The 22514-nt window shown below is 36.0% G+C and overlaps 1 protein-coding gene across 1 annotated transcript in view; it reads right to left on the bottom strand.

Moving 5' to 3' along the window:
• ENTREP2 (endosomal transmembrane epsin interactor 2) overlaps positions 1 to 22514 on the bottom strand; it is a 153601-nt gene that overhangs the window by 53980 nt on the left and 77107 nt on the right. Inside the window, exon 3 of the mRNA XM_075160260.1 lies at positions 7015 to 7125. Coding sequence (XP_075016361.1) covers positions 7015 to 7125 — 111 coding nt within the window. The remainder of the gene's footprint in view (positions 1 to 7014; positions 7126 to 22514) is intronic.

Genomic DNA, 22514 nt, shown 5'->3' with positions numbered 1-22514 from the left:
AAAGGGCAAGCTAGGGATGAAGTAACAGTGTTCCTTTGCATTCTATCCTTTCCCTGTTACAAATGTAAAACTTCCAGTAAAAGTAGTAATAGATTTTACATTTTTTTTTCCTAAATCAACCTTCAGGTTTTTTTATGGGGAACATAAAAACAGCAGGACAAAATTTCAAAACAAAATATAAAAGTTCAAAAGCTGAAAACAAGGCAGTGAAGTGCAAGAAAGCCTCACTGGTATGTTTACGGGAAGGAACTTTAGTCAATTATAGCAGCTTATAGAAAGAGAAAGAGCAGGAAGATCCAGTAAGGAATAAAGTTGAGTGGCAGGGAAATATCAAGAGAAAAAACTGACAAGTGAATAAGAACAAAAAAAAGGATACATTTTCCTGGAACTTTAAAAATTGTTTTTCAATATGCACAGAATTGAACATAGCTACAGCACAAAATGGAATACTGTTGTGGTTTAACCCGGCAGGCAGCCAAACACCACGCAGCCGCTCGCTCACTGCCCCCCAGGGGGACGGGGAGAGAATCGACAGGGAAGGGTAAGAGTGAGAAAAACTCATGGGTTGAGATAAAGACAGTTTAATAGAACAGAAAAGGAAGGGAAATTAATAATAATAATAACAAATAATTAATAATATTAATAATAATAATAGAATATACAAAGCAAGTGATGCATAATGCAATTGCTCACCACTGCCGACCAATGCCCAGCCTGACCCCAAGCAACAATCGCCCCTCCCCCACCAACCCCCAGTATATATACTGAGCATGACGTCATATGGTATGGAATACCCCGTTGGCCAGTCTGGGTCAGCTGTCCTGGCTGTGCTCCCTCCCAGCTTCTTGTGCACCTGGCAGAGCATGGGAAGCTGAGAAGTCCTTGACTAGGGTAAGCGCTACTGAGCGACAACTACAACATCAGTGTGTTATCAACATCCTTCTCATACTAAATCCAAAACACAGCACTACACCAGCTACTAGGAAGAAAATTAACTCTATCCCAGCCGAAACCAGGACAAATACAAAGAAACCTCAGTTCTGGAACTGGGGTATGCCATTCATCTCTATGTGAACCTGCACCTGCTTTGCTTTTCCTTGCTTTGTCTATTCCAGCTAAACATAATTCAGGGAAAAAGGAGTCCTCCTTTATATGTTACTACAACCACAGGACAATTTTCAACTGCAAAATAAATTATAAGCAATCTTTCTACACAGAGAGACACTATCACTACTTTTCTGAATAATAAGCAGCTGTAACTTTGGTTAAAACTAGAGCATTTATTTTTAAATGAATAAGTGACTTACAATAAGACAGGTACACCCAGTAAAGACAAATAAAGAAATAAAACACCACTAAAAATTCTATCTTGTGCAGTAATAGAATATAAATTAAAATATACAAATTGCTCTACCCACATATATTAAGCACAATTTTTAGAGATCAATTTTTTGAAAAAGAAATTCGTAAGACAGAAATGTTGTTTCTCATACACACATTAATGAACAGCTTGAGTGTGTAACTGCTCTGTACGCATCCTACTGTCACTGACTTAAAGCAGTATCTTGAGGTTTTGCCTGCAGGATCTACAGCTAATCATGGGAAAAAAAATCCAATTAAATTTTCATAACAAGTCATTAAACCTACTGGTATTTTATTGTTCCTCAGTGTTATATGTTGCTAAGCTGCAGGATAAGAGCACAAATACTAAATTCACAAATGACACATTCAGAACGCTAACATATGGTGAGCACATTTTTCATATTCACACAAAAATATATATTATGGAATCTACAATAAATCCCCAGTGTTTAAAGCAGAATAAGCCCCTTGTCTCTCATTCTTTTTCTTCAAACAACTACTCTATGTGTGAAACGCTTCTGAATTTAAACTCCACAATACAGTAGATACTATTATCACTTTTAAAGCCATACATTCAGTATCAATGAGTTTCACAGAAATACTACAAGTAAAAAGGAATTTATTTTGAATTTGACTTTTGTACTGTACTGTGCTTGGAAATTTACTAGCATATTTTTGTCTGGTACAGTTACATGGCATGTTAACTGCATCTCAAACTGCACATCTACAAAAGCTGGATTTTGACTCCTAGAGTTGCATTGCCGTAAAGTAAATTTGTATCCTAGAAAGTAAATTTGTATCCTAGAAGGCAATCAGAGATTTCGAGCTCTGATAATGTACACCCAGTCACATAGTGCAGGACTGCACAGATCTACAACACTAAAGTGAGCCATCTAAGGAATTAACACGAAATATAAGTTTAGAACAAGTTGTTAAGAAACTGGTATTTTTCCTTTTTGAGTGAAAAACAGTAATAAAATAATTAAGTATGTTCAACATAATACATTACCAAATTCTGAGTCAAATCCTGCACTTAATCATAAAGCAGTGTTGTTCACTACAGTGCCTCTCTCCCCGTGGGTGGTCTACAAGAACAGAACTCTAGAATTTCATACGTATGAGCCCTTCAACATGGCAACATAATGTACTCACGTGCAAGTCCCCAACCTGACTGAAATGTGATTTTGAGTAAGGAAAATCTAAAAAGTAAGGTCTGGGCAGAATAAACTGTATTTTTTCAAAACAATTATGATATGATAAACAGTCACAATGAAATTAAATTGCCCTCATCTAGTACAACACACTGTGGCAAAGCTACTTAGTATTTCATCATGTTCTGAAAATTGAAACTAGCAGTTTGAACATTTTTTTTACCTTCTTTTGCCAGCTCAGCATTTCTTTAGTCCAGAGGAAAATTTGCACATTCCGTCTATAGCAGGAACGAAAAGCTCAGGGAAGTACAAATGAAACGTAACTGTTGCCTTTTAATTTACTAGCCAAGTACACTGGGCTTTGGAAAAACTGCAAAACACTATTTGCAAGATTCTTGCTTAAGTGACAATCTTCCATTAACCTGGAGAAACAAGCACAGGTTTCCTTTGAATTCTGCCACAAGAGAACAAATGGGGAAAGCACCTCCTCAGGAAGTCCCTACACGCCCACCCACCAAACCTCTTAATCCTAAAATGCCTACCCAAGGGCAAAGCCTGCTTCCACCTGCTATCCCTCTGCCTGCCCAGTGAAACCATTTGTTTGATACCATGCCCTTCCCTCACTGTTGATTAGAACAAGACTAGAGAAGGCAAAACAAAGGAGGGAAGAAGGGGGGCAAATATACAGTGTGTCCAAAGACGGGCAACGAAGCTGGTGAAGGGCCTGGAGCACAAGTTTTATGAGGAGTGGCTGAGGGAACTGGGGTTGTTTAGCCTGGAGAAGAGGAGGCTGAGGGGAGACCTTATCGCGCTCTACAGCTGCCTGAAAGGAGGTTGTAGTGAGGTGGGGGTTGGTCTCTTCTCCAAAGTTACAAGTGATAGGACAAGAGAAATGGCCTCAAGTTGTGCCAGGGGAGGTTTAGACTGGATATTAGGAAAAATTTCTTCACCAAAAGGGTTGTCAAGCCTTGGAACAGGCTGCCCAGGGAAGTGGTTGAGTCACCATCCCTGGAGGTATTTAAAGGACGTGTAGATGTGGTGCTTAGGGACATGGTGTAGTGGTAGACTTGGCCGTGTTAGGTTAATGGCTGGACCTGATGATCTTAGAGGTCTTTTCCAACCTAAATGATTCTATGATCTTATTTATTCTATGATCTTACAGTTAAAGAACGCAAGGCTATTTTAAAGTTCAGATCAAATGTGGTCCCATGAAAATCACCGAATTTAGGATATTTTGAAACAACATTAAACATCCCAATCAGCTGAAATACAATTTTCTCAAAAAGCCGAAGGGGAAGCGGGGGGGGAAAAAAAGGAAAAACAATTTTTCCTGAACCAGCTTTTTTTTTTCTTCTAAATTTCACCTTATCCGAAATAAATTTATTCCTTTTAATTTTCATCAATGATCTGAGAATTCAACTGCACAGCTAGCCACTGTTTACTTCTGCAGCAGTAGTTTTCCTATTAGAAGTGGTGATTCTGACCAAAACTGAAGAGACATGGGGTTCATAACCAGAAGAGAGGTCACTGAAGAGAACATCTAAAAGACTAAACAGACTTTCTGTTGACTTAGGTCTTTTTCTTGGTAGCGAACATCTGGCTGAAGCCAGTGCTTTCTTTGTCTATGAATGTGCTAATTAAGCAGAACTTTGCTTACTTCAACTTTCTGTCCCTGCAATGCCACTTCGTTGATTCTCATTAACTTGATTTTCTTCCTTTTGTCCTACACCTTTATTATAGCTTGGATTAGGAGAAATTAAAACACTTCCTTTCATTTGTCTGAGTCTTTCTGGTTGGTGCAAAGGCCTATGAGGAATCCTAACACAAACACATTACCACAATACATCCCAGAACAGAGATCACATACGGGTAGGTGGTATTATTAAACAATGAACTCTGTCAACATGTTTAAACATAGACTCCAACAAGCACATACATAATCACAGTTACCAGTAGTCTGAGTAAGCAACTGAATTGTAGGCGTAGGGATTTTCCAGTAGGCTTTGCTGAGTAGCCCTGTTTGATAATGGCTGCCTAAAAGGAACTAGAAAAGCAGACATACACACGCAGCAAGACCCATACTGCACTAAGACGCGACAGCACCAATGGCACTGTTCTTGCTACATGCATTCCTCTCCATCTGGGACAGGATTTGTTATTTAAATTCTGTTCACACAGCTTACTGGACATCTGTCAAAACCATGTCAAGTAATGACACTGGTTACTACTGAGTCAGAGGTGAAAGACTGCACACGCAAGTACAAATGGCTCCCCTCAGCCATCTATACATACACACACACTTTTTTCATTTATTATTACAGTCAATTAAATGTCAAAACCAGAAAGTAGTTAAGAATATGTTGGTTCTGAAATAATTTATGTATTAAACAGTACAGAAATTCTAGGAGATTTTGCCAACAAATCAAACAATGAGCTATTGAGCAAGGAAGAGGTAAATTCGTGTTTCCGAAATACCAATATTCCTTTCTTTTTTTTCTATAGGGCTTTGATACTATCCTACATAAGAGATGCGGCAAGATGGCATTGCTTGAGAATATGGAACACCACATATCAACCAGCGGAGCATGACCTCTAGACACAAGCCTAAGATACTCATTACAGTGATGCTCCAGGTCAAAATCATGTTGAAAATAATATAGTTATATAGTGGCATTATGTAGTTAGGAAAGCATTCATTTTGAAAGACTATTTATTCTTTCTTCCATGCAGATACAAAGCCATTTTTGTAAGTCTTCATGGGAAGTTCTGATTTAAACATAGTCCCTGGAAGTAACTTCTAAATAGTCCTAATATCAAAGCAAGGATCTCAGAACAAATTAGTAAGACTCACTTCAAAGATCTTCCACAAAAATACCTATGATACTTCTTTTTTTCATTAAAAAAAAAAAAACAAAAAATCCCACAACAAAAAAGCTATTTTCCCATAGCACTCCAAAGTGCAGCATACATCTTACAACAGAGCTCCAGGTTCCACCAATTGATTTTTCAGCTCTGCAGCACAACTCCAACTCCCCATCAAAATGAGAGCCAGGAACTTTATCAAGCATTTCACAGATCAAATATTTTATAGGGAAAACCCTCCCTTCCTCTCTTTGGGTCACTGCTGGTTTTCCACTGAGTCAGCTATCTGGCTTCGTCCATCTGGTTCTATAAAGCCTTTACCCCAATCACACCTGGAAATTGCAAATACGTAGAAAGCTTAGCAGAATACCTAAGCTTTTCCAGACTACCTAACTGATGGAGCTGCACACACTCCCCTCTGAAACAGGACGAGTGACAGGAAAACAGAACACGGGCTTAAAAGCTGACTAAACAAGGTGAAGGCATGCAACAGGTCACACCCAAATGGTTTCCTGTTTTTCACGTGCCTTTCAAAATATTTGCCGAAACATTTTACATTATTTAACTTAGTTTTATTAAATATATTGTGTGCAAACGGAACCCTGAAGAGTTTTCCTGGACAAAAACCTTAGAACAAAGGAGGAAAACAATGGCTGAATAGAAGAGATGCACAAGCATTTTGTGGAGTCATCTGTTGGCATTAGAGAGAAAAATGTCTTTTCTCGTTATCATTCAAATCAATGTCTTGGGGTGTGTATGTGCACATATTCTTAATACTTAATGTATCCTATGACTGCATACTCATACATTTTAAACAGTTTGATTGGTCTTCTGACAGCCAAATTATACTAAAAAGAGCACTGATGCATATCCATAAACATTCTCCAGTCCATCTGTCCATCTTACAATTTAATGTCATTTTTTCCTGAATTATGGGAGGGGAAACAATTGTTTTATTATTGACTTTAAATCAGAGATTTCAGACATGAGTTTAGTTCCGTAGACGTCTTCCTTAGTTTATGTCAGAAAATATATTAGAGTTCAATGTATATGTATTTTTTTCCTAAGATAAAAACATAAAGACTTTATGTATACTGTACCTTTTAATAATTTAGAGCATGCCACATCCTGATAATTTTTATTACTCTGTGTTTTACTTAACATAAGTAACATACATTTGCTTTGGAAATTGAAAAAAAGAACTAATTTAGGTTGGCAAATAAAATATTAACATACATATACCAAAACATTACTATCAGTACATCTGTGAAATACACTGGCTGTATAAGGAGCTATTGGATGAAATATTGATACTGCTGACATCAAATGGTTATCATTGCATTGCTTTGATGTGGCCTGTATTCCACCTATTCTGTTTAAGCGTCATTTGTACCATGACACTAAGTAGCAAGTCCTTCTAGTATTACAACATACTTTTTGAGGTGAAAAAACACTGTAAATACATTAGCACTTTAACTCTCAAACTTTTCCTAACTTGATTTTTCATGTTGTAATGCCCATAGATGGCTCTACTAAACACACACAGTTTTGAAAATTAAATGAATATGTGTATAAAAGCCAAACAAATAAAAAATAAAACCCATTGCCCTTTATAAGAGACTTGTTTTTCTTTACTCACCAACTGACATCCTTCCAGGGACTTTACCAGCTGAGCGTTCTGACAAGAAAGAATGGAACCAGCCAAGTTCAGCATTACACACACTGCAGACAGCAGCATGAAAAAGGTTATCTGGAAAAAAACCAAACAGCCTATTATTATTCACTGTGAGAGGCAAACAAGAAAAAAATATCATTTAGATATTCAAGAACTTCCAGCTTGTCATACAATTACATGCATGGTGACATCTTATACATTTTAAAGAAGAAAGAGTATTCTTTAATCTGACATCATCCTGACTCTCACACTATAAGAGAAAGCTGAATCAAAACTAGACTTGACTATCATCTATTTTCCTCCAGTCATTTCAACATCATCCATTTATTTCCCACTTTTATCACACACACTGGAAATTTAACGGGTTTTATTAATGAGGATTATTAACAAGTAAGATTTGAAAAAAGTATTTTTATAATCACAAATAGTCTTAAAACAATTTAACTCCCTTTTGATGAGGATATGGGTATCTTAAAGAGGAAAAGTATTTGTGAATGTCATATATCATGAGTTTGTACAAGTTGAGGAAAAAAAGGTGAATAAAATTCCAGATATATATAACTACTTGGTTTTTAAACAACAATTACAATTTAAGCAGCATCCTCCATATCAACTACCCATTGTGTTAATTAGTTCTTTCCCCTCTTTTCAAAATATATCAAAACAATCATTAACTTGATTGCATCAGCTTAACTATCATTTTATTGCTTTAAATGTAAAAAACCTGGCCCAGTGTGGGCAGACAGGAATCTCAATATGTAGGGAACTCAGTAGGTAGGGACGTAGAAAGGCACAAGCAGTAATAGGCCCAGAATAAACATGTGCTCAATATGTGGCCACCTTAAATATTCAGTGTTCACGTTGCCATATAACACTCATACTCCTATTGAGTTATCTGAAATGAGTAGGAAATTCTGTTGCATCTTTTTTCCACATGCATGCCCATAGTTTACAATCTTTCCGGTCACTGTTCTCACAAGATGTTCTTTTCTGTCAATGCACATGCTACAAATATTTCTGGCAACCTTAAATCCAAAATGGTTGGACCTTTTTTAGTGTTTTTCAAATGAAAACCAAGAATTTGAATAGTTTCCCTCTTCACCAACATAAGCCTTACTTGACAGAAAAATTCCCAATTGATACATCTGAGGGTTAAATTATATCTTCATTGCATATTTTGATAGAAAACTAGATTTCAAGTATTTTTACAATTTAACACGCCTATATTGTGTGTATGAAAAAGAATCTATGACAAATCTATGTCGAAGTCAAAACTTCTAGAATAAAATACATACTGCTACCACATAATAATGGGCAACTAGAAAATGTCTGTCTCTCTAAATATAATCACATATGCAGAGAAACACTGATACTATAAGTAGTATAAAATCTGCACTAATGGATACCTTGCAGACTCAATATTTATATATCACCTCATTCTATTATTTCTTAATTTTTGTATATTTAATCATTGTGACCCAAGAGTTTTATGCATTTATTTTTGCTAATACAGACAAAAATTAATATACTTGATAGAGTAATAGTTGTTAAAACATTGAGCTTTCTAACATACTAAACATGATTTTTAACATACTTGTTCTAACCCTTTAACTGCAAATTCATTTGAACAGTTAACGGAACTTTTACCAAAAATAGGAAATTGATTTCTTTTTATTTATTTGGTTTGTTGTTTATTTTTATGTTGCCAATATTTCAATTGCTAACCTTATACTGCAAATTCTCCTGGAGTAAATCCACATTATTGGTTATATCATATTCCTTTCATGAACGATACACATGTTCCTGAAAATTCACATCTTTAGAGAAGTCCTGATTGCCTTACAGAAAGGAGTAGCCAGGTGTGCAAAAGGACATCAAAATTTGTTTGATTCAAAAAAATTTAAACATCAGACACCTTTTCTCTGACAAGTACAGTTTGCATATGAAACTTCAGCCATTTCAAAAACCACCACAGTAACAAAAGGCGAACATCCTCTAACTTTATGTTGATTGACTTGGGTAGGAAATTAAAAAAATATGGGTGATGCTAAGGCTGATGAAATCCAGTCCTTTGCTGACATATAACGTCCATATAAAGTCATCAGAACTGTGCAGAATCTCAACACCAAATCACTTTTATAGCTCTCCTGCTACAATACCAAATAGTAGTTAATTCTTCATGGTTAAAACACTTTCCTTATTTATTCAGTTGTCCCCTCATTAATCCCTGGCAGAACCAATGCAGCACTTACTGCTCAAAATCCTTCCTCAGCTAATGAAGTCTACAAAGTTCCATGAAGTCTACAAAGTTCTGAAAGCTCAAAGAAAATAGAGTCCCCTATGCTGAAGTAACACCTACTGTATCAACTCTGCTTCAAGTGCCTTTCATTAGTCACGTACCTTCAGGAATAGAAGGGTCCCAAACAGTTTCCAAAAGCTACCACAAGCACTTTTTTTGAAAAACAAACAAAAGAACCCTGTAATGCCCACATTATTAACCAAAGGACAGAAGTTGTGTTACAAATTTTAGTTGCCAGCTTCATATTCTTCCAAGCATCACAGCTGACAACAAGGTTTAGAACCGGTGTCTGGTTTATCTATCTTTACAGTACTTTCTCCAGATCAGCATTCATTAATGATGAAACCTCTATTGGCGTTTCCAAAGTAACCTCTTCCTCTTGTCACATGACAAAGACAAGAGACAAGGATCCAGCACTCCGTCAAAATCATGTAACAGGCTCTTACAATTTCTGCCCTTCCCTGTGAGTCTAAGTCTCACCTTCTGTATAGAAGTTGCATTTAAAAGAGACAGCCACCAGTGACTCGGTCACATATCAAACACACATATCAAACACATATCAAATCATATCAAGTTCTCTTTCACACTTGTCTTCCCAGTTTTGCTATTTTATGCCTCACTTCTCAATGTCCCAGGCAAGACATTACCTAAGCTGTGCCGGGCATGCAGTTAGAAGGGAAAACTCAGGTCCTATGCAAGCCTTTTGCAACTACCTTGCCTCTTGCAGAGCACAAAGAGCCTAATAAAAGCAATTTAAGTATTTCCAATATCCTTCCTTAAAGCTTCTCAGATAAATACCAAAAAAGCTTTCCACTGATGGAATAGGACACACCTGTTATGCCGTTATCACAACTTTTGAGGTGAAGTTCACCACCATGCTGGAAGCCACAACAGAGAAAGGAGGCAGAAAAATATCAATTACCACATTAACAGGCATTAAAAAAAATATATATATACATATATGTTCAGTGTGCTTAATGTTTTTATCACAAATCAGTCTTTTCTAACATTGGCACAAGTACAGCAGTAAAGATAAACATATCTGCAACCCTTTGAAGGAGTGGTCATTGTAGATTATGATGGAGAGCCAACACTACGTTATGAAACACTGTAGATGAAGTTAGATATACATTATTCGTGAAATTAAGCATGTCTAATTTCCACATTAAAATTTCCCTCAGAAAGTGAGCTACTGAATGTTTGCTCCGAGAGCTCAATGTGACATGCAGTAGCAGTATGAAACTATTAGGAAAGAGTGTAAGATGCAGTTAACCCAATGATCAAGGGCAAGAGCTTACACTGAAGAAAACACAGAATTAAGTGTCAGACACTGAAGGGCTATGACATCTTAATGCCACTTTAAAACGACAGTATTATGTTCTTTACCTTACTAGCTACAACATATAAGCAAGACAAAATATTCCTAGAATTCAGGAAAATGCATTAATACCACTGAGCTCCAAAAGCTTTAGAGCCACCAAGAATTAGTACATAAACAAAAAGCGAAGCCAATTGATTTATTATGACATGGAGTTAGCAGAATTAATTGCAGAAGTCAAAGCTGATATTCTATACAAAGCACTCTATAGAAGAAATGTTAATAAGACTTCCCACTTAAATGTTACCATAGTCCTAAACTAATTCTACAAAACTAATTAGCTCTGCTCTGAGGCAATGATTTAAAATTATATAACAACTCACAATCTGAGATGTCATCTGGCACCTGGAATAATAAACTAGCTTAATTCTCTTCATGACCTTGGTCTGCTTCTTTCATTTGTTTTTTTTTTTCAACAATTTTGAGGTTCAAGTTACATGAAATAGGTTCTCCTGCCCTTCTCATAACTTCTGTCTTTAAGAATAAAACTATTTAAAGATCAAGCCTTCGCAGCAGCTCTCCACCAGAAGGAGAAAAAAAATCTCCAATGCAAAAAGAGGCTGAAGCCAGAGCCTAATAAAAAATTTTTGCTGTACTCCTGAAAGACAGGCATGAAGGACATTTGATTGTAGGAATACACTGCAACAGCAAGCAACTTTACCAGTTTCTATTTAATCATCAATTACATTGTTTCTTTGCAGAAGTCTCAACTTCTATGATCACATGATTATGTTAATCTCTCAGATTTCATCTAAAGTAAAACACTTTCTAGGCTACTTGCTCATCACATAAAAAAATTAAAAATCCTGATCCAAGACTACAGATTTCAAAACCAGCCCCCCCTACCCAATTTATTAAAAGAAAGCTGGTGAATTTTAAGTCTATGTCTTGGAATTTCAACAGTTGAGTTTGATACAGCTAGAGCTGGTCTTTGAAATTCCTACCACAGCATCAAAAACAGTTGTAGTGAAGAAGATAGGGAATAACCTTATCTTTCCTTTTATTCTGCCTATTCATTAATCAAAGCCTCAATGAAAGTTTAGGGACTGGGTCACACTAACAAATTTTCCAGGTTCTGTCAGACTCCTTCCCAGTCAAAGTGCCTGGATTTATTTAATTACAGATTGTCCTCGTTTCAGCCGGGATAGAGTTAATTTTCTTCCTAGTAGCTGGTGTAGTGCTGTGTTTTGGATTTAGTATGAGAAGAATGTTGATAACACACTGATGTTGTAGTTGTCGCTCAGTAGCGCTTACCCTAGTCAAGGACTTCTCAGCTTCCCATGCTCTGCCAGGTGCACAAGAAGCTGGGAGGGAGCACAGCTAGGACAGCTGACCCCAACTGGCCAACAGGGTATTCCATACCATATGATGTCATGCTCAGTATATAAACTGGGAGGAACTGGCTGGGGGGGAGCGATCGCTGCTCGGGGACTGGCTGGATATCAGTCAGCAGTGGTGAGCAATTGCATTGTACATCACTTGCTTTGTCTATTCTATTATTATTATTGTTATTATTATTACTATTTTACTTTATTTCAATTATTAAACTGTCTTTATCTCAACCCACGAGTTTTCTTACTTTTACTGTCCTGATTCTCTCCCCCATCCCACTAGAGATGGGGGGAGTGAGTGAGTGGCTGTGTGGTGTTTAGTTGCTGGCTAGGGTTAAACCATGACACAAATTTACACATACAGCTGGTCTATCAGTGAAATAGAAATGTGAACACAAAACCTTTTTGCAGAGTGGTTTGAAATTTATTGAAGAAAAACCCTCTTCAGAAGAGTTTGTGTTATTTTCACCATTTGTATTTTGGAAACAGTCTAGATTCATACTATTTTTTCTTACTAAACTTTTACAGAGTTCCCATTTTCCTCATCAGTCGTAAACAAAAATGTTATATACATCAGACTGAATAATAAATTTATAAGTAAACCGAGTAACGAAGGATTATTTGTGATTTTGTCTTTAGCTAAACTATGATGTTGCTTTGTTTCAACAGTGCCCTGGGAAATTCACTATGATTTTGTTCACAGTCTTAGGACTATACCTAGACATTTGATTTAGGTATCTTTCCCTGCTGTGCTGGAAGAGTTATACTTCCCAAAACTTCGAAGAAGAGTAAAAAATAAATTTACAATTCAAAGAGTTTCTCAACTAATTATTCTTTATTCCTGCAGAAAGCTGGCAGAATGCAGCAATGTAAAAAAGGCTGCACTGGTCCCATGCTATGGCAGATCTGAAGAGCCATCCCAGGAAATGAGGAAGGGCAGAGCCACATGGGGCTCCCCTTCACACTCCCTCAAGAAGAATCTGGCTTTAATTTGCATTACTGAAATTTTCAAATAGAATAACATTAGCGTAAAGCAGAAATGATGCTCAGAGCAACAGTACTGTACATCATCCTTCAAAAGAATAAGAATTAACCCTTAGATTCTTCTGGGTTTTTTCTAGATAGGAATTTTAATAGTAAGACCTTTTAGTGAAATGATACAGTACAAAACAAAAACAGAAGACAGCCAAAATATCTTTCATTTCCTCCTTCTACTGAGTGAAGAAAGAACTGTTTAGGGTACAGAACAGGACATTATCAACCATAATGCAGCTTATGCTAGTGGAGAAACACAAAACAAGAATTTTCATATTGACATAAAACAGAAATGGAGTAATATGCCTTCAAGGACTAACCAATTGCCAGAGACCAACATTTATGAAGCTTATCTTTCTACTAAGTAAAACAAATGCACTGGCTTATTGCCTTCCTTCAGCAGCAACCATAAAGAAAACAGAAGAGAGATGCCAGATCACACACAGTCCCGCTGTTCACTCTGCCCACAACACGTTCCTACTTAACTAACACAACTGCTTAATCTCCTCCCCTTTTGTGTTAACTTGTAAGCATAAAAAGGAACATAAAGCATTAAGATTAATAAGTGAAAGAAAAAAGATTATCATAATTCTATTTGTGTTTCTTTGAAAAATATATATACACATATTCCACATATTCATGGTTTTATGCATATTTTTTTCTAGAGTATTGCAAATGCTTTGAAGTGATTCCATTGTTTTGCTCACAGGCAAAATTAAGATTTACTATCTAGATAAAGATCCATGTCTGAGGTAGGTACACTGCCTTTTGAGATAAAGAAATTAAGCATATTGGGTTATTTCATAGAGGGGTCACCTCTAGAGACTTCTCTGCTAGGCCAAGTATCTATACAGGTCTTCATCTGACTGATCAGATCACTGAACGAAGCATAAATAAAAGACATGCAGGATCGCAGAAGACATTTTTATGTCCTTCAGTAGAATGAACATCTCATTAATTCAAAGGTGAATTACTTTTGAAACAAAGAACAGGGGAAACTTTGCCTTTCAGCCATTTCTGTGTCCTTTGAGTATTCAGGATAACCTCTGCTTCTGAATTACTTGAAATGAATGACACCAACAAAGAGCACCCATGCACAAATCCACAAATGGAAATACTACATTCTGGGATTCTAACAAGGAGGCAGTTAGCAGCCTCTGGCCTAACGCTATCAATTCAACTGTAATGAACGTATGCACTCCTCAGTAAATTCTCTGTTGACATGACCTCTCGGGCAAATAACTAGGATTACTGGAAAGGATGATCCCAATCAAAAGAAAAAGGTTTAATTATCACGAATGCTTTGATAAGCCTTGATTATTTCTGCGCTATCAACTTGATGCAACATATTTTGCAAAATACTAAGGGATACTGTAGGATAAGCATTAGCTAAAGGAAACAAACTGAAATTTGGCAAGGAATTAACCTATTTAACTCCTCCAGAAATCGGTTTTAATTGAATTACACATTTCTGAAAACTGTTTTAAGTATAAATATGCAGAGTATATCAAGAATGAGCTTTTATCATTGCAGTCCCAACATGCACACTTAAGAGATCACACCATACACATCTGCACAGAATGAAAAATCAGTTCTCACCATGCCTTTACAAGGGACGGCCCGTAATAACGGACCTTCTATATTGAAAGAAAAAAAAAAAATAATTAAGCCCTAACCCTAACAGGTTATGTTATTTTTCCACTATAAAGGAAGTTATTTGTAGTCCCATTTTTAGTAAGATTTGTAAACATGCCTCTAAAAATAAATAAAGAGTACCATGGAAATCATTAAGACTAAGGAGGCCTGCATATACTGAAAATGTTTGAAAATACAGTGCAGTTATAACTTATTTTTCCTATTCTGATCGTTGTTATTCCTTTTTCACGTTTCTGACACAATGCTATTTTGGTAACTGATTAAAAAAATAAAATATTTAAAGTGTAATTTGGAAAATTTATTCACTGGACTATACTAAAAATGAGGAAAGAACTTCTGCAAACATCACTTTCTAGTCATGTCACAGCAGAGTTTTCTGCAACGTTCTCAACTTTCTTAAGAGGACACAAGTCTAAAAATGCATGTGTATTTAATAAATAATTTGAAAATACATAAATACAATTGTTATTTTACAGACTGCATATGCCATCACAAGAACATTTCTCTTATCAATGTCACAATTCTGCCTTGTATTTTTCAGTCACCATAGTCTGAGCAATAAAAAATTGAAAAACTAAGCTGAAAGACAGCTATATTCCCCAAAACTCACTCACTCATTTTAATACGCAGCTTAAATCAGTGTCAAAATGGTTGTTAATCACACTGCACTGAAGATTATACTACTATTCAATATTCAATACTTTCACAGTGCAATCTCTTTCAGGGAGGAAGAATTTCCAGCAGCAATACTGAAAAAGTTAAGCAGTTTGGCAAAATGGAGAAATGCCCCACAAAAAGATATAAACTGCAACTATGAATATCATTGCATTTGCATTTTATAGAACAAAAATATAAATAAACAAGTATCTTCCTGGTTTCTTGATTATTCCAATACTGGTCATTCAAGCCTTTTCAACAACAGAATTAAAAATAGTACTTTAAAACCAAAAACCCTCACAGAGATATAAGGACATATTTTTATTTGATTAATTCTATGAAATGCACATTTGAATATGGCAGAGAGAACATTAAAAACCACCATATTGCCCGATAGTCTGAAGTTGTATGAAACCTGCATCTACACTGGTGTCTGGATGCTTCTAAGATATGAAGTGTTAATTTAAAAGTCATCTATGAGGTAGGGTAGTTCCCCACGATACTTTCCAGATACAGTAGTATGTGAGATAATCCATTTGTACATCACCATAGAAATTGTTTTTGTTTTCCTTATTAGTTCCTTATTGTCCTGGACTCAAGAAAATATTTTTACTGACATCTCAATAAAGGGAGATATCCTGAGGAAAAAAAAAAATTGCATTTCAGAACCATATACTGTTCTAATTTTCTTTCTTCTCCCTTCCCGTCCTTCTGTAATTATATTCCAGCAAAATATTGCAGAAGCTCTAATACTTCCATGAGAAAAGTCATTTATGCCAACTTTATTGTCATTTGAGGAACTACTTCAGTTCTCAAAAAGCAGAAAGACAGAATATGATCTTTGTGGGAGATGGTTCTTGCATCGTAACTGAGCTTGATTAAAAGGCACTATGGTGTCCTAAATCTGCTGCAATGACAAAAGAACTTCTACCCACCTATACTACACTTGGATTTTGGGTAGAAGAGACTAAAAATGGCTTGCAATTGTATGTTGCCAAAAGTTCACCACTAAAGCTAAATTTATAGAGTCTAAAAATGCTAACATAGGACATTTATGGTACCTTCTCTATTATCATCAGTGACCTTATGAACTGGTGGTTAAAAGGAAAGTAAAATGTATCTTTAAAAACAAATAATATTAAAATGTTCATTCATGGTCAAAAACTTTTTTGTGATGATCACTACAGCTATACTTAAAAGTACATTTGGAAGAAACCTTAACTTCCGAAGAACAATATGGAAAAACAGTCCTAAAAATAAACCAGTTATTCTATGAGTACTGTAACAAATCAAGCCTGGTTTCCTATGAAGTTTTGTTTCAACCACATTTCTTATTCACATTGCATTCTTCTATGTTTTCTTATCACCTCTCCTCTTAAAGAGTCCCAAGTTCCTTTTCCTGCTATCTTTCCATTGTCCAGCTATCTGCCACCATACAAGAAAGACCGCAGCTCTGTGACCAGTTGCAAAGTGTGTGTGCTGTCTGACCAACGTGGGTGCACGTGGCGGATCAGTTAGCCAACCAAATAGGAAAAAGTGTTCAAGTCATGCTACAGTCTTTTCCTTAGCGGGAGCACTCATTCAGGTTATATCCTCTACTCAGTTACCAATTTTATCTATATTTCAGCAATTTTTCTCTCTTTAATACCTATATTCTTCTGTCAGATTTGGTTGAAATTGTTCTGTTTGCTCAAACATTACTAGGGAGGAACAGCAGACAAAGAAAAAGACTTTCTAAATCCTGTTTCTTTAGAAAAATACTGGAACATAGGTTTGTACACAGCAATTCAGAAGATCTGGGAATGTGGGAAGTTTAAAGATTCTAGGGCAGAGAGAGGTTGGTAGCCCTAAATCTACACTTCCATATCCGTGCAGAACCAGATTTTCTGTAAAAATGAATAATGCTTTGATTGGAGAATGTCTGCAAAATTCTTCTAATACATCATAAGCTTCTCCTACCTCTAACTCTGGTTTAAAGCATTTTTTGTCTGAGAATGGTTTTTGTGATAACATGGGACAATTGAAAAACGTGAAGGATAATGAACCTTTTCAATACAAGTGTCTTCTTGCACTGTGAATACACACACGATGGCAGCCCTCAGATGTCCCTGTCTCCTATGAAAACTTTGAGATTCCTTATTGTTTCTCATAATGTAACATTTTCGGCTGTAAGGAAGTTTCTACTCTAATAGCGATACTGTACAAAAATATGTATGATTACAGACCAACACATTTTGGCATTTTATTATGTTTGAAATATAGCTCATTTTTAAGACAATTTTTAAGAATAGCAGACAGTATGGCTATAGCAATCTGAGAATTAGCACCTTTTAGAAAATTATTAGTATTCTCAGTGAGATTATTTGTGAACGGTTTTTCCTGCACATTTCTTAAATGCAGATACAGCCATACACCTGCCTTCAGAATGTCCCAAAGTAGGTCTTCTTAATTTTATGCTACCAAAAAAATTAAAGGGATTTACAGAACCTGATATATTCTCTCCTTCCATTCTTTTTCATCACTTTCATTTTTGTCTCTTAATATTCCTTTTTTCTCCACAATTGGACTCAAGTAATTTCTTCTCTTTTGTTTTTGCCATAATCTTTAGACCTCCTTTCATCTTATTTCCCAAAGGCACAGTGAAAACTGTATTACCTGCAAAACTGAAATCTTTAATCCTTAAGATAGTTGGCTCAAACCACCTTTTCGCCCTTACTCTTACTGTGTCTTTCACAATTTGTTCTTGAAGTGTTAGGCGGAAAAAAGGGGAGAAATAAAGGAACAACCAACTCTAGCATACACTGTCATTTGTGACTTGTAACAGAAGACATTAACATTTTAGATTTTCTGTCAATGTACAGCTTTCTACCAAAAAGTAAAATTCACTGAAGCTGTACACCAAAGCAAAAAACATATTGGAGAAGCTATAGTGTGCTAGTAGTATTCTAAAGAAGTATGTTTGAGAAGACACAGTTTCTTATGCAAAAAGAGAAAAATTTAATAACCTGAGAAACTTCAAATTCCATTACAATGATAATTCAGTATCATCCAAATTCTTTACAAAAAGTTTAAACTGCTAGTAAAACACAAACCTAGGGACTCCTGACTGCAAAATTAACTTGCAAAGATATGGCCCTCATGACGCCTGAATTAACCATCAGTTAAATATTTAGTTAAATGCATCATGTTATAATCTAAAGAAAAATTAACAGACATTATTAGATTTCTATAAGTAGGAAATACTCCAAAAATGTCCATGCTAACTGTAAGTATATCAAAGCATTATGTAAGTGCCAATACATTCCTCTACATTGCTACATAATCTTCTCAATTAATACTGCTAATATACCGAAAATTCTGCTCACAGATTTTAGAAATAAATTTGCCAAATATAAAACTGGTCAAAGCTTTCATTTTAAGATCAAATAACTCATTGAAAGTGTAGACTATGCATCTGACATGACAATACGTAATTAAGACTGAAGGAGCGAAATTCTTAAAAAAACTGTAAGATTATGACCAATATGTGGCGTTCGCATACTCATACAGTGCGTAATCACGTATTACAAACATTCAAGGCCAAAAATTTTGTGCCTAATGAATATCTATATTCCAGTTCATTAACCGGCCCTTCTTTTTGCTCCATATTTGCACAAAGACCATACCACATTGTTTCAAGCAAGAAATCAAAGAAGTCCAAACCACAAAAGAATGGAGGTGGAGGGTGAATACATACAGAAAACTCTTCCTGAACTCTTAACTACTGGTAAGTAACTCTGGTTTCTTCTCCATATTATTAATATTCACTTTCTGGATAATTCTAAATACTGTTCTTCTCTATTACCACGAATTACCCAGAGATGATCATCCGAGCTCTCCAAGTGCAGTCTATCACAGGACAATTCCACCAACAGAAGCCTAATTCCCACAGCTCTCTGTAAAGATTGTGCTAGATAAAAATCTGAATGGCATCTCAAATGACAATTTTCTGTGGGTGTCAAGGATGAAGGCTTTTGTCAGTAACGATACTGATACACATCAAAACACTGATACTGATACACTGTGCTGTACACCCAGCACAGTTAACACTGCACACTGGATGAGTATCTACCCAGTGGTCTCGAACCAGGACTTGACATGGTCCAATATTAATTGATGCCTATAGGAAGAGAGGAGCACCTCTAAATCTTCCAGCTAGGGATGGAACAAGTTAGTGTGCGTGTGCGCTTTGGAAGTGCTCACTCCCATGCAGATAGAGTAATGTTTTCCTGATAACCAGTGCCTGAAGTGATGCCTCAAAACTGTTGGCATGAAGTTTAGATAAAAAATGGTCAAACTAGCTTCCTTACAACAGGTTCCATGATCTCATTATGAGCTGTCTCAAAAAACACTTCCTTTGTTCTAAAACTTGCCATTTCATTTGGTGCCACCTTTTGTTAAGAAAAATCATGAATAATTATGTCCTGTTGACCATTTCCAGGCCAGTAATGCCTTTTGTAAAACTGGATCTGTCTTATTCAAGACAAAGAGTCATCACACCTATCACTATTCCTGTCACCTTTCTCTTACGCTTTTCCAATGAGATAATTGGAACTACACTCAGCATTCAATATGTGGGTTTAAACTGTGACATACATAACAAGATATTATGGCTTGTTCTGTATTTCTTTCCTAATATTTTATGTGTATTACTGAATGCCAAGTACTGAACTTCTCCGTCATACAGCATTTATCATAATTCAACTTTTTAAGTCCTCCTCTGTAGCATTTACCCCACTAGCAACAAGTCATACACAGGACACCTAGTACGTGTATTTTTGATATAGCAACACTCACATACAAAGCAACACTGAAGGAAGTAACGCCAGAGGAGCAAACAGATTTTCACAGGGTAGCATGTCTGTCTCCTAACTGGCTCTGCTAATGACCAGCTCTTTGGCCTCAGGCAAGTTACTTCAACTGAATGCCTTTTCCATAGATGTGAAGTGAGAACTTGGAGACCATATAATTTCCTAAGTATCTTCATGCATCTGACCGTATTAACTATTTGCAAAAAGTATGAATCAAGAATTTATATACCAGAATACATGAATCAAGAGCTCCTTCAGATTTCTGCAGGTCCAGCCTTGTTAGCTTGAGCTCGGTGAGCTTCCAAAGTTTCTTTTGGCAACGTGTTGAATCTTACTGTATTGCTTCTTATGGGCAAACACCCATAAGGACATATAGAGCATTTTTGTGCTACAAAGCCCCTTAAAGTGTTTGAAGAAAAAGTTTCAAGGATGAATAAGCCATTCCAGAATGAGCCATCTTCCCAGGAGTAGTTTGCACTCAGTTCCCTTTGAACTGAATGTCAAAATACGACACAACCTCACATCAAACGCAACTGTGTGAAAGCTGACTCACTGAAAACTTTAGCCACAAGGAATTATACTAAATACATAGCATCCCTACATTTTCAGTACCTGATACCAAGGGGGTGCACATACCTTTATGCCTGCTATACGGAAGAAAATAGGCAGATGTGTAAAGCAAAATAACTACTGCATATGAATAAATCAGGACCACAGTGATGGTTTGAAGAATGACTTACAACTACAAGGAGGAAGAAGTCTCTACATGCAAAGTAATGAAAATCCTCCAAAAGTGATGTAAATATTGCATCAGATGAAACCATATTTGTAAAAGCAAGCTTTTATTTCATTCCTTACACTTTCATTTTGGAGATATATACAAAACAGGATTTTCTTTTCATTGCTGGCATTTCAATCACTACTTCCCTTCATGGTTTTCAGTGGTTTGATAGCCAAGACACTAACACCTAGAAAATGTTACCTTCTGTGCTGATGAAACATATTACTCAACACTACTGTGTAGTGTACTTTGAGAAAAATCAGGAATTGATGTGTTAATCTTGCTTCTGCAAACCTGCCAATCCTCTGTACTTGTAATACTGCATCTATATGTTTTTTCCTGTTAATTCCTGTCCTGTAGTTCTCTGAAAGGTCATAAAGTCATCCTTGAATGAACTTTTTCTCTTTTACATTATTGAAATATTTTGTAGAAAGCAAGTTTTTTGAGACATTATAGTTGACATTAGATACTACAGTCTTTTTCCAACCACATTAATTATGTATGCTTATATTTAATGTGGTTTAAAATATATACATTTTAATACACATATTTATGATTTGTGAAGCAGCAAGAATAGCCAGAGGCAAATGTCATTGTCTCTGTAAACTAGCGTATAAGCAGATTAAAAACTTGCAGCATGGTAGTTTGCTCACAAAGCTTTGACTTACATGGTCTACACGTAGTAACATTTATTATTGTTTATGCTACAGAACTTATGGTTTCCCTGACACAGATGCAGAAGTACACAACCAGAAGCAGAACTGAAAATTTATGAGCACCCAGCATTATGAAAAGGTGAGATCAGCAACTGTGCCAGTACTAAGTTAATGCAAGATTATCTGGGGTACAGACAAGCTACCTGTTGGATCAGCCAGATGCTGAATTTAATTTGAAGATTTCTGACTTTTCTCTGAAGTCAGCTTCTCCACAATAAATACATGTGCGTTCTCTTTCCCCGCAATGCAGACAAGCAGCTCATCTCATTTCACCAAGGGATAAACACATTTTTATGGCTAATAGTGCGCTTTTGGGAAACTTACATGAGTAGCCGAAGCACTGTACGTTCATACCTTACCTTACTTCAGACTAACATTTCTTGCCAATTTCCCTAAACAATCACACCCCTAACAATAAATATGATGAAGTTTTAAGATCTGTTATACTGAAGTAAGGGATGATAGTCTGTAAATATACTCTCTTCTAACAGTCCCTTCGAAAGCTTTGCAGAAACTAAAAAATTTATCAACATATAGCCCTAAGAATACAGGATTACTTCTCATTAAATCAAGTAGTAGGAATTATATTTTGTTGTTGTTATTACAGTAATTTATTACTATTATTATTTTTGTCTTAATGATCTAATTGATATTTTTATATTTCAATATATCTCATCCAATTGTTTTCTGTATTCTCAAATCATTCATCCAGGAAAAAAGAGTTCAGAATAAATACACTCAAATTTTGCCTGCTTCTGTAA

The sequence above is a fragment of the Calonectris borealis genome, chromosome 11, assembly GCF_964195595.1.
Source record: "Calonectris borealis chromosome 11, bCalBor7.hap1.2, whole genome shotgun sequence".
Taxonomy (NCBI): domain Eukaryota; kingdom Metazoa; phylum Chordata; class Aves; order Procellariiformes; family Procellariidae; genus Calonectris; species Calonectris borealis.
This window is presented reverse-complemented; position numbering and strand designations above follow the sequence as displayed.